General features: G+C 40.8%; 1 protein-coding gene across 3 annotated transcripts; it reads right to left on the reverse strand.

Annotated features, from left to right (window-relative positions):
- Window positions 1-4,855: 4,855 nt before the first annotated feature.
- LOC308087401 (tetraspanin-33) lies at window positions 4,856-12,528 on the reverse strand. Of its 3 annotated transcripts, none has more exons than XR_013933329.1 (9): window positions 12,393-12,528; window positions 10,882-10,939; window positions 10,362-10,486; window positions 8,337-8,411; window positions 7,406-7,501; window positions 6,811-6,939; window positions 5,992-6,153; window positions 5,053-5,278; window positions 4,856-4,977 (listed from the first exon to the last, which is right to left on the reverse strand). XR_013933329.1 is itself a non-coding variant. In XM_080431208.1 (8 exons), exons 1-8 carry the CDS (start codon window positions 12,465-12,467, stop codon window positions 5,126-5,128), a joined length of 873 nt encoding a protein of 290 aa, XP_080287334.1. In that variant the 5' UTR covers window positions 12,468-12,528; the 3' UTR covers window positions 4,960-5,125. The 3 variants fall into 3 exon arrangements, 1 of the variants encoding a protein (XP_080287334.1); XR_013933330.1 differs by having other exon boundaries at window positions 4,960-5,032; window positions 5,063-5,278; XM_080431208.1 differs by having other exon boundaries at window positions 4,960-5,278.
- Between the last annotated feature and the right edge of the window lie 745 nt (window positions 12,529-13,273).

Raw genomic sequence — 13,273 nt, forward strand, 5'->3', positions numbered from 1 at the left:
CAACATATAGTTTTAAATTAATTATCATGAATTCTGCAGTGGCTGCTTATCATTCTAGTACATGTTAGCTACTAAGCTACACGGTAATTGCTTTTGTTTATTCAAAAAATATATACACTATTTATAGTCAATGAATAATTTCTGATAAACGGTAGAATCTAAACTAATAGGTTTTAACGTGACTTAAGAATGTGATCGAAGGCAACAGACCATTGGTTTGTTCATGGTCTCCGCCAGGCTCCTGTCCGTGCATCAGTGGTGTAAAGTAACTAAGTACATTTACTCAATACTGTAATTAAGCACAATTTTTAGGTAGTTGTACTTTACTTGAGTATTTCCAATATCCAAAAATGTTACGATCTGCTATTTTCTAAAGATTTTTATACATTTGAAAACGGGAAATGGGACATTCTGCATAATGAGTACTTTCTACTTTTGGTACTTTAACTACGTTTTGATACCAATACTTTTGTACTTTTATTCAAGTACGACAAATTTTCCTCCATGTCACACTTTCTTCAAAATGACAAAAGAAACAAACTCCTACACCCGTTGTCCCAAAACTCATGCCACTCGTTACACAACGTGATCGAGATGCATATCTGTCTGTCAGATGGTTCGTATTCCATTCCGATTGACCGACTTCCAAAGTTTGCGAGCCTTAGGGCACGGGCAACCCGGCCTGGCGGAGACCTGCGCTCAGAAGAGCGTACTTTTCTAGTTTTAATTCATTTTAATTTTCATTGTTATTCATAATATTATTAAAATGATGTGAGTCAGAGTGACTTCAATGGAGCTAACACATTTAGTACTGTAATCCTTATTGAACTGAATTTGTATATTGTCATAGTACACATGTATAAATGATTTATTATATCTATTTACATTGTGTCATAGTACATGTTTATATTTATTATATCTATTTACATTGTGTCATAGTACATGTTTATATTTATTATATCTATTTATATTGTGTCCAGAGCATTAGCGAGTTCTCTCTGCTGTATCCCTCACTGTTTTAACAGATCTGAGACTAAAATAACCACTAAAGTGTCATTCTACCGCTTTCCTGGCAACGACAAAGAGGAGAGGAAATGGTTATATTATATTATATATATATATATATATATATATATATATATATATATATATATATATATATATATATATATATATATACACACACACACACATAAATATTAAACAATATATAATAATAGATACTAATATATAATAAATAAATATATATATTAGCATACTTTTTACTGTCTATGATATTAGCATTAAGACCCTTATTAACCCTCAATGGTTCATTTGTGAAAAAGGAGGTTATTGTAAAAAGATTTAGGGATCCGACATGTTTGTTTACAATGAAGAGTGGACGGTGCTGGTGCCTGGACGTGACGTTGGACTTAAAAACCAAATACTTTAACCCAGTAAGACCGGGAACGCATCTGTGTCATTTTTTGATTTCTTTGGCTATTCAAAAATAGCAGATCTACAAGCTCATAGCTCGGCAACGAGTGCCACGCTATGAGCTTGTAGATCTGCTGTTTTTGAATAGCCAAAGACATCAAAAAATGACACGGACGCGTTCCCGGTCTTAATGGGTTAAGTTTGAATGTACCGGCATCGCAATGAAAACATATTTTTCAAGGTTTACAAAAATTAAAATACAATGACATCTTTTAAAAGGTAAATACATTTATATTCCTGTTATTATCCATCACATCTTTGTTTTGCTCATTATTTGACGGGCCCACTTGTAATATCCTGACGGCCCACAAGTGGGGCTCCGGCCCGCAGGTTGAGAACCACTGGTTTGTAATAACTTGTTTGTACCATTAATTAAAAACACTATAAACATTAAGTCCAGCCCTTTGACTCAGGGATCATGACTGTCATTAATTGACAAATAATTGTAATGAATGATTTCGATGTGTTTTTGACATTGAACCATAGATTCTATGGTTCAATGTCAAACAGGGTTCCCCAATAGGCGGCCCACGGGTCATTTGCGGCCCGCGAGAGGCAACTGTCCGGCCCGCCACGACTCCTGTCATAAAAAAAAGAAAAATCAAATCTGTATTACTGTTCAAGCAGACTAACAAACACATCTGTAAGCAAATTGTTGATTCTGGACTTATTTAGATTTTCAATACAACTGGCTGCTGTTAATCTGTATTACTTTTCAAGCAGACTGTAAAAACCAAATATGTTAAAGACAGGGTGCCGTGATTTTCAGTGATTTTTCCCCCCCTAAAACATAATCATCAGGTATTATGGTTAAACTAGGAGGAAGATTTTTTTTCAAAAAAGTGTACAGAAAGTGTTAAAATTATGTTTTTATGTGGACACGCCTCCAGTTCGTTAAGTACACCTGGTTCTCACCTTAGCACCCATAGACATATAAAGGTAGACGCCTCCTCTGGCTCTGAAGCGTCGGCACGGCGGGCGCGCTTCCGCTTCCTGGGCAAGGAAGCTTTTGTTCCTGGGGGGCAGCTGGAAATTTCCGCGTGCGTCACAGAAGGGGGCGTTCAGTAGGCCAATGAGAGGCAGGTGGGGGCGGGACAACTAGATTCTGACAAGTCCTGGAAAAGACGCGCTGTGATTGGCCAGTGCCCGTTCCCCCCATTTCCGGGGTGGACGGGCACTGGCCAATCACAGCACGTATGGCGGCCAGCATACCAAACAGGTCGCTCCAACGAACTGCAGAGGCCAATATCTATGTTAGCACCTCCTCCACCACCTTAGCACCACCCACCTGTCCTGGTCCCTCCTCCTCCTCATGCCCACACCTGTTGTGTTATGATAATGAGGGGGAGGGTATATTTATACTGTGTCATTAAAGTGCTGTTTTTCCATTGGCACGTTTGACCCTCAAGGTTTCAGCCTCCAGGAAGAAACTCCAAATAGTCAGAGAAGACATAAAACACCATAAAAACACCACCAGGGGGCTTAATGAAGTTCTATCAACCTCATAGACACATGAAAAACAGAAAAAGTGCAAAAACATGGCACCAGCTCTTTAAGTAAATGGTTGATTCTCAAGTGCATTTTTTCCTTGTGTGACCCCTCAACACGATTTAAGAATCCCAGGCCTAAAATAACACAGTGTCAAATTAGCTAAATTAGAGGAAAAAAACGGATAAAAAACGTAAAAAATTGCGCGCGCTTGCACGATTTCGGGCACAATGCCCCTGGCCCTCTGCATGGTACCCGAGACATAATTTGGCCCAGTTGGGGAAAAGTAATTGGGGAACCCTAACCATAGACTGTATAAAAGAGATGGACAAAGTCACCCCCCCAGACTCTACAGACCGTGAATGAAGCCTATTTTTCAATGATTTCAAATCCGCCATCTTTAACCCTTTAAAACCTGAGGCCGATTCTGCAAAATGTCTTCTGAATCCTAGTATTCTGAAAAAACCTATATTTCTATATCAGTGGTGCTCAAACTTTTTTTTTTCATGTCAAGGACCCCCAAAATTATATGAATTTGGCCGCGGACCCCCATCTCATAATATTTTGTTCTAGGGACGCCCGCCCAGATGCAAAGATTTGAGTTAAAAATGTTACATTTAATACAATATATATTCAAAGATTTGGACATATTTTCACGATTTTTCAAAAATAGCAGATCTACAAGCTCATAGCGCGGCACCGAGTGCCGCGCTATGAGCTTGTAGATCTGCTAAAAGTGACACAGATGCGTCGAAGGTCTTAATGGGTTAATATATACGGACAGACCCACACACACGGTCAAGTGTAGAGTGGCTGGCACCGCTAAAAATTAATTCATTCTATGTTAGTCTTGGATCCAAGGCTAGCCAATCCACAAAGCCGATGGGAGGGGTTGACCAATCAAGGAAGCTCATGTCTGCTCATCTCCTTAGTCCAAAGTGATCACCGTAGCAACCGCAACCAGAGCCATCATTTCAGGAAAGGAAAAAAAACTAGAGCAGTGGCTCTCAAATTGGGGCCCAGGGACCCCCAGAGGTTGTTGAGGGGGTTCCAGAGGGTCCCCAGCTAAACGAGTTAATATAGCATGAAAATCAGTTTAACCACCTCTTTCTTCCCCGATCTACAAGCTGACAATGTGTTGCAATGTGACGCTTTGTGAGCTTGTACAGTAGATGTGAGTGGATGAAACATTTGGAATTTTCAGATCAGATAAAATCTTGTATAGGGGTCCCTGGCACAAACATATTTTCAGATGGGGGTCCGAGGACAAATACATATTAATTAAAAAATATTAATACAGATTTAAGTTTGAGAACCACTGAACTAGAGGGTGGCTAAATATTGTTAATTAATGAACACAATTAACGCTCTCAAAAGTCTTAAGGGCTTATCTATGAATCATTATCATCCATATCTAATAACTAATACTGTATATTAAATCTGTACATTTCTACATTTGTTGCCGTCCTGATAATGAATACGCTTCCTTCTGAATTCAGTTTTTATTCCATTTATTTATTCATTTATCCATGTATTTATTTATGTAGAAACAGGTTTTAATACTAAGTTGGCAAACAGTCTTTGTGTCCATAAGGTGCAGTCAGTCCCAGGCTCTCAGCGTTTTATCCGTTTCCTGTTCCCGCCTCATTTCCTCACAGCATTGGCTGCGTCACACACACACACGCACACGCACACGCACACACATGTACGTGTCGAGTCACCGGAAGTTCCATCCACTCCCATGATATTCTCACAACGCGTCGCATCGCGTTGTGAGCTTATAGATCGGCTATTTTCAAATAAAATATTGCGGGGAAATTATAATAAGCAGATCTGGCAACCCTGATCATGGGAGTGGATGGGACTTCCGGCGACTCGGCGCGCGTGTGTGTGTGTGTGTGTGTGTGTGTGGACGCAGCTTTTCTGTGATTGGCTCGGCAGCAGCTTTGAACAGGAATCACATCACATCATGTAGTGTACCTCCTGGTACCAACTGGTACCACACAGTACCAACTGGTACCACACAGTGCCAGAAGTTCCAGGAGGTACCAGGAGGTGGTGGTACCGCCTGGTACCAACTGGTGCCACCTGGTACCACACAGCACCAGAAGTCCCTCATCCTTCTGGGTACCAGGAGGTAGCGGTATAGCTGTGTCAGGCGTCACTCATCGTCAAAGGGATGAGCCGGGTACCAGTAGCTGTCTTTCCTCTCTCTGCTCCGGGAGGCTCCTCTGTGCTCCTCGCTGAGCTTCTTCTGCAGGCCAACCTTCTTGATCCTGGAGACCTGAGCCGCAGCCAGCGAGATCATACACACCTGAACGTGAAAGATAAGATAAGACGCATCATAAGATAATACACACCTGAACGTAAAAGATAAGATAAGACACATCATAAGATAATACACACCTGAACGTGAAAGATAAGATAAGACACATCATAAGATAATACACACCTGAACGTAAAAGATAAGATAAGACACATCATAAGATAATACACACCTGAACGTAAAAGATAAGATAAGACGCATCATAAGATAATACACACCTGGACATAAAAGATAAGATAAGACACATCATAAGATAATACACACCTGAACGTAAAAGATAAGATAAGACACATCATAAGATAATACACACCTGAACGTAAAAGATAAGATAAGACACATCATAAGATAATACACACCTGGACATAAATAAGATTAAAAAAGAACTCCCGGTTTGCAGCTTTAACCCATTAAGACCTGAGATTTTTAAAAATGTTCCGCACTGTGAGCTTGTAGATCTGCTAATTTTGAATAGCCAATGCTAAAAATCTAAAATGACGCTTTCCTGGTTTGAATGGTTAATTAGTAAACTACAAACACTACAGGATGGAACACAAGGTCTATTAACAACGAGGATCACAATATGTAGCGTGTGTGTGTGTGTGTGTGTGTGTGTGTGTGTGTGTGTGTGTGTGTGTGTGTGTGTGTGTGTGTGTGTGTGTGTGTGTGTGTGTGTGTGTGTGTGTGTGTGTGCGCGTGCGTACCTCCAGCAGCAGTAGGCCAGCGGTGAGCCCGCCGACCAGCAGTACGTTGGTTCGAGCCCAGGTGAGGATGCTGCTCAGACAGCCTGCGGTGTGGATGTCTGCCGCTGCTTCCCGCTGCTCCACCTCCTGCACCCCGTAACCACACATGGTGTTCAGCACCGTCTGCAAGGACAAGGAGGTGGGACAAAGTCACCGTTTTTCAAGTACAAGTAAGTATCAAGTCTTTGCTCTCGAGTCAAGTACCAAGTAGAGACAGGCAAGTCCCAAGTAGAGACAGTCAGGTCCCAAGTAGAGAGAGGCAAGTACCAAGTAGAGACAGACAAGTTCCCAAGTAAAGCCCAAGTCCTACACTTTTTGTTTTGAGTCCCAAACAAGTCCCAAGCTTGTTGGAACGTATCAAGTGACTTGAGAAGACTTGTCTCTAGTTGAGAGAGGGCTCAAGTCAAGACACAAGTCATTGGTGTTGGAGTCCCAGTCGAGGTAAAGTATTTTTATTTGATGAAGTCTAAAGTCATCAAATGTTTGACTCGAGTCTCAAGTCCACACCACTGGACAGTATAGTCAATTAGGCCCTGTTCAGACTGGCAGCCAAATTCAGCCTAAATCAGTTTTTTTTGCCATATCCAGATTGGAATCGGACGGACGCTGTGTCAGCAAAGCCTGCGGAATCATCAAAGATCCAAGCCACCCCAACCATGGACTGGCAGCAAGCTGCTAAAAAGCTGCTTCTCCCACACATGAACGATCTGACAAGAATACAAATAAACCTGGCCTGAAGAAAACGCTAATACTTTGTGATCTGATCAGATCTCATCTCACCTGGTTCTCTGTCTTCAAGCAGCAGGAGAAAGGAACTCCACAGGCCTCCACACTGGGGTTGTCATCTGAACACTGGAAGTAGACGTTTTCTGACCAGTCCTTGTAGCTCTGAACCCCACAACACTGGAACTGAGCCCAGCATCACACACACACACACACACACACACACACACACACACACACACACACACACACACACACACACACACACACACACACACACACACACACACACACACACACACACACACACACACACACCAGACACACACACAATGTATTCATATCAATATAACATATCTGACCAGTCTCCACACAGACATGTACTAAGTTCCGCCTGCGGGCCTATCATGGCACAAGGGCTTATTTTATATGGCTGATTTCAATATATGTAAATCTGCTCCTCTGTGTAAGATGATCTGTTCATAAGAAATATGAGCTGGTGTGATGCTTTAACACCTGGACAACAGACAGGCAGACAGACAGACAGACAGACAGACAGGCAGGCAGGCAGGCAGGCAGGCAGGCAGGAGGCAGGCAGACAGGCAGACAGGCAGGCAGGCAGGCAGGCAGGCAGACAGACAGGCAGACAGACCTTTTTCTGGACAAAGTCGATGACGTTCTCCAGGTCCATATCGTCACGGTAACGAACGATGGCTTTCCTCATGAACTTCTCTGTCCTGTCAATCACCTGAGACAACAGGAAGTGCCGGTCATGAAACGACAGGAAGTCCCGGTCATGAAACGACAGGGAGTGCCGGTCAGAATAACTTTAATTAATGCTTTTTGTGCAGAGACAAGTGACCGTAGACATAGAAAAGTAGACAAGTATCTCTAGACACAAAGGCAGACAAGTATCTATAGACCTAAAGTTAGGCGCTACGTTGGATTCTGGGGCTGCATGTCACCGTGGGCGCCATATTCTGCATATGTGTGGGTGCATGACTCTATGGGCATTCGCATAATTCTATGGGTATGCACATAACTCAGGGCATGCACAGAACTATGGGCATGTGCATAATTTATATTGGCATGTCACACGCACACACACATACACACACGCACGCACGCACGCACGCACGCACGCACGCACACACGCACACGCACACACACACCTTTTACAGAAAGTGTAATATCTTATATAAACCAGGGCAAATGAATGTATTAATTCTATTCAATGTTGACGTGTGCAGTGTTCAGGTGAACTGACCTTATCAGTGAACAGGTAACAGTGTTCAGGTGAACTGACCTTATCAGTGAACAGGTAACAGTGTTCAGGTGAACTGACCTTATCAGTGAACAGGTAACAGTGTTCAGGTGAACTGACCTTATCAGTGAACAGGTAACAGTGTTCAGGTGAACTGACCTTATCAGTGAACAGGTAACAGTGTTCAGGTGAACTGACCTTATCAGTGAACAGGTAACAGTGTTCAGGTGAACTGACCTTATCAGTGAACAGATAACCCAGTGTTCAGGTGAACTGACCTTATCAGTGAACAGATAACCCAGTGTTCAGGTGAACTGACCTTATCAGTGAACAGATAACCCAACACTGCAGCTGCTACCTGGACCAGTAGAATAACGACCAGGATGCCTAGAAACTGAACACACACCACATGTTACCACCAGTGACATGTTACCACCAGTGGTGTAAAGTAACTAAGTACATTTACTCAAGTACTGTACTTAAGTACACTTTTGAGGATTATTTTACTTTACTGGAGTATTTTCCATTTTCAATACTTTTACTTCTACTCCACTAGATCTCAGAGACTTTCAGCTTTAGTTACTTTGTAGATTTAGATTATTATTACAAAACATACATTAACCACTTCAGCCCTGTATACCTTTCGGTCATTTGAAAATAGCCGTGAGCTGTACAAGCTCACAATGCGTTGCGATGCGACGCATTGTGAGCTTGTAGATCTGCTATTTTCAAAAGATGTTGATACATTTTGAACTTGTGAAATGGGACGTTCTGCACAATGAGTACTTTTACTTTTGGTACTTTAAGTATACTTTGATGCCAATATACTTTTACTCAAGTACATTTTCATTACCGGACTTTTACTTGTAACAGAATATTTCTAAACTGCAGTATTGATACTCTTACTTAAGTAAACAAATATGAGTACTGTTTCCACCACTGGTTACCACACACATGGCTCTATGCACAGCAGCCATTTTGTAAATAAATTGGGCCTCTTCCTTACTTCCTTCACAGGTGATGCCGATGATACTAATGAAGGCTCTGTTCCATTCTGGTTGTTACAATGATACTAATGAAGGCTCTGTTCCATTCTGGTCAGAGTCAGGGTGTTGACTCACTGGAAACACTCTGCTACACCAGTGGGTCTCAAAGTGTGGTCCAGGGACCCTCATGGGTCCTTGAGCGGGTTCCAAATGGACCTTTAACGGGTGTGTAACTCTGAGAGTGTACACATGGAACCAAATGGACCCTTACAGGTCTGTAACTCCTCTCAGAGTCTTGAGGGTCCTTAACATTTCTGAGAACCACTGTGCTACACTAAATGGAACAGAGCCTTCATTAGAACTACTGTGCTACACTAAATGGAACAGAGCCTTCATTAGAACCACTGTGTTACACTAAATGGAACAGAGCCTTCATTAGAACCACTGTGTTACACTAAATGGAACAGAGCCTTCATTAGAACCACTGTGTTACACTAAATGGAACAGAGCCTTCATTAGAACCACTGTGTTACACTAAATGGAACAGAGCCTTCATTAGAACCACTGTGTTACACTAAATGGAACAGAGCCTTAATTAGAACCACTGTGTTACACTAAATGGAACAGAGCCTTCATTAGAACCACTGTGCTACACTAAATGGAACAGAGCCTTCATTAGAACCACTGTGTTACACTAAATGGAACAGAGCCTTCATTAGAACCACTGTGCTACACTAAATGGAACAGAGCCTTCATTAGAACCACTGTGTTACACTAAATGGAACAGAGCCTTCATTAGAACCACTGTGTTACACTAAATGGAACAGAGCCTTCATTAGAACCACTGTGTTACACTAAATGGAACAGAGCCTTAATTAGAACCACTGTGTTACACTAAATGGAACAGAGCCTTCATTAGAACCACTGTGCTACACTAAATGGAACAGAGCCTTCATTAGAACCACTGTGTTACACTAAATGGAACAGAGCCTTCATTAGAACCACTGTGCTACACTAAATGGAACAGAGCCTTCATTAGAACCACTGTGTTACACTAAATGGAACAGAGCCTTCATTAGAACCACTGTGTTACACTAAATGGAACAGAGCCTTCATTAGAACCACTGTGTTACACTAAATGGAACAGAGCCTTCATTAGTATCATTGGTAACACCTGTGAAGGAAGTAAGGAAGAGGCCCAATTTCTTACAACATGGCTGCTGTGCATAGAGCCAATGTGTGTGTGTGTGTGTGTGTGTGTGTGTGTGTGTGTGTGTGTGTGTGTGTGTGTGTGTGTGTGTGTGTGTGTGTGTGTGTGTGTGTGTGTGTGTGTGTGTGTGTGTGTGTGTGTGTCGTACCGTCTTCAGCAGACAGCTGATGTTCCTCAGAGCTCCGCAGCATCCGAAGAACGTCAACAAGAACATGATGGAACCCACCGCCATGACGACCAGGGCGGGGTCCACTGTAAGAGTGTCTACTATGTCTACACACACACACACACACACACACACACACACACACACACACACACACACACACACACACACACACACACACACACACACACACACACACTTCTGTGGTTAACATCTTAAGAAGCACACAAAGGAAGTTAGTCTTCCTGTTTGGTTTTGTTTTCTCTGTCTGTCTGTCTGTCTCTCTGTGTGTGTGTGTGTGTGTGTGTGTGTGTGTGTGTGTGTGTGTGTGTGTGTGTGTGTGTGTGTGTGTGTGTGTGTGTGTGTGTGTGTGTGTGTGTGTGTGTGTGTGTCTCTCTCTCTCTCTCTCTCTCTCTCTCTCTCTCTCTCTTTCTCTCATACACACAAATCAATAGTAATAGTGAGGTTTATAGTTTATGAATGTTGATGAATAATAAGTGACCTTTCTCCTTGGCAACCTTGGCGTACGTTCCCACGGCGATGAGCACAGCACTGGTTACCTGGAATTAAAGTCAAACATTAACATTTAACATTTTTTTACAAGGTCCTTTCACACCTCTATTTTAATAGCCTGTAATTTATTCAATTCCTCAACTATGTAATGATCATAATCATAATCATAATGTTAATACCTGCAGGCATGTAATTTGTTCTCTGTATATGTATGTATTTTTTTTAGCTAATAGAGCCTGCCTGCTTGATCAGGGGATACATTGGATCTTGAAAATCTTCAAAATTGGTGTCAGATCCTGTGTCTAGGTGAGACATGACAGTTGATACCATCTAAATGTCTCAACAGAAGAGCAGGGAGACACAATACAACCACCCCAATTATATAAGTTATATTCTATTAACATACTCTACCATACAGATTGTATAAGTTATATTGTATTAACATACTCTATACAGATTGTATAAGTTATATTGTATTAACATACTCTATACAGATTGTATAAGTCATATTGTATTAACATACTCTATACAGATTGTATAAGTTATATTGTATTAACATACTCTATACAGATTGTATAAGTCATATTGTATTAACATACTCTATACAGATTGTATAAGTCATATTGTATTAACATACTCTATACAGATTGTATAAGTTATATTGCATTAACATACTCTACCATACAGATTGTATAAGTTATATTGTATTAACATACTCTACCATACAGATTGTATAAGTTATATTGCATTAACATACTCTACAATACAGATTGTATAAGTTATATTGTATTAACATACTCTACCATACAGATTGTATAAGTTATATTGTATTAACATACTCTACCATACAGATTGTATTAGTTATAATGTATTAACATATCCAATCTATACAGATTGGACTGGATTAAATTTACATTTAATCATAAAATAATACATACATAGTGCCGCTTTAAGCAATCTTTATATTACAGCTGAACAACACGTTCACGTCTATGTTAATGCTTATAACGTGAATACAAACTCATTCCAAAACCAGACGGTCAAAGCTTGTCAGACAGTCTGACACTGATTGTTTCTGACATTAATATAGAATGTGACTGAGGCCTCTGTGGTTACAAAACACATACAAACACTTCAGAACATAAATGATGCAACCCAGAAGTTATTTTAACAACTTCCAACCCTATTTTGCCCCTATGTTGGGCTTGTCAGTATATAGGTGAAACATATCAAAATATAAACAACAAATGAAGAGAGCAAATCTACAGTTCAGTATAAGGTCACAGTGAGAAAGTATTGAGTGATAACATCAGATAACTAAATAAAGTTAAACTTAAAGTTAAACTTTACCCAGAACACATATACGATAAATGAAGTTAAACTTTACCCAGAACACATAAAAGATACATAAAGTTAAACTTTACCCAGAACACATAAAAGATACATAAAGTTAAACTTTACCCAGAACACATATAGAAGATAAATTAAGTTAAACTTTACCCAGAACACATAGCAAAAGATGAACAGGGTGTATTTGATGGCTCTGTATCGTCTCATAGTTCTGTCTGGATCCATGTTGGGCTGATATCTCTGTACCTTCAGTGGAAGACGGACCGTAGTTCCTCCTCAGTGTGTCCTGACATTACTCTCTCTCTGTGTGTGTGTGTGTGTGTGTGTGTGTGTGTGTGTGTGTGTGTGTGTGTGTGGGGGGGGGGGGGGGGGGGGGGTTCAGGAGAGCATGCATGCAGGCGTGTGTCAGCCTGCATGCTGGATGCATTCTTCTACAACTCTCATGTCTCATCTTCAGTGGTGCAAGAAGTATTGTACTCACATTATTTACTTGAGTAAAAAGTATCAAGTAGAAATATTCCCTCTTAGGGCTGTGTAAAAGTAAAAGGCCTGTGTTCAAAACGTTACTTGAGTAAAAGTACAAAAGTATTGGTATCGAAATGTACTTAAAGTACAGAAAGTGATGTTTTAAAAATGTTTTAAAATAGCAGATCTACAAGCTCACAGCCTGTAGATCGGCTATTTTGCGACGCGCTGTGAGCTTGTAGATTGGCAAATAGCCTATAGGTATAAAATAAGGTTAAAGTGGTTAATGTATGTTTTATAATATAATCATTTATATCCGCAAAAAAAGTTTTCAAATACTTTAAATTGAGTAAAAAGTACAATATTTTCCTTCGAGGTGTAGTGGAGTAGAAGTAAAAGTATTGAACATTGGAAACGCTCTAGTTAAGTAAAGAATTACCTCAAAATTGTACTTGCGTACAGTACTTGAGTAAATGTACTTAGTTACTTTACACCACTGACACAACTATGCTGCTCTCTCTCTCTGAGTGTGTGTTGCTCAGTCATCTGTCAACAGAATGATGACA

This window comes from Gymnoscopelus braueri (genome assembly GCF_963280865.1).
Source record: "Gymnoscopelus braueri genome assembly, chromosome: 6".
In the NCBI taxonomy this organism is placed as follows: Eukaryota; Metazoa; Chordata; class Actinopteri; order Myctophiformes; family Myctophidae; genus Gymnoscopelus; species Gymnoscopelus braueri.

Coding starts and splice junctions, on each gene's coding strand:
- LOC308087401 (XM_080431208.1), bottom strand. CDS start 12,467: ATGGATCCAGACAGAACTATGAGACGATACAGAGCCATCAAATACACC. Junction 8,412..10,361: donor TCAGCTGTCTGCTGAAGACG/GTACGACACACA, acceptor GTGTGTGTTCAG/TTTCTAGGCATCCTGGTCGT. Junction 6,154..6,810: donor GCTTGAAGACAGAGAACCAG/GTGAGATGAGAT, acceptor TTGTCCTTGCAG/ACGGTGCTGAACACCATGTG.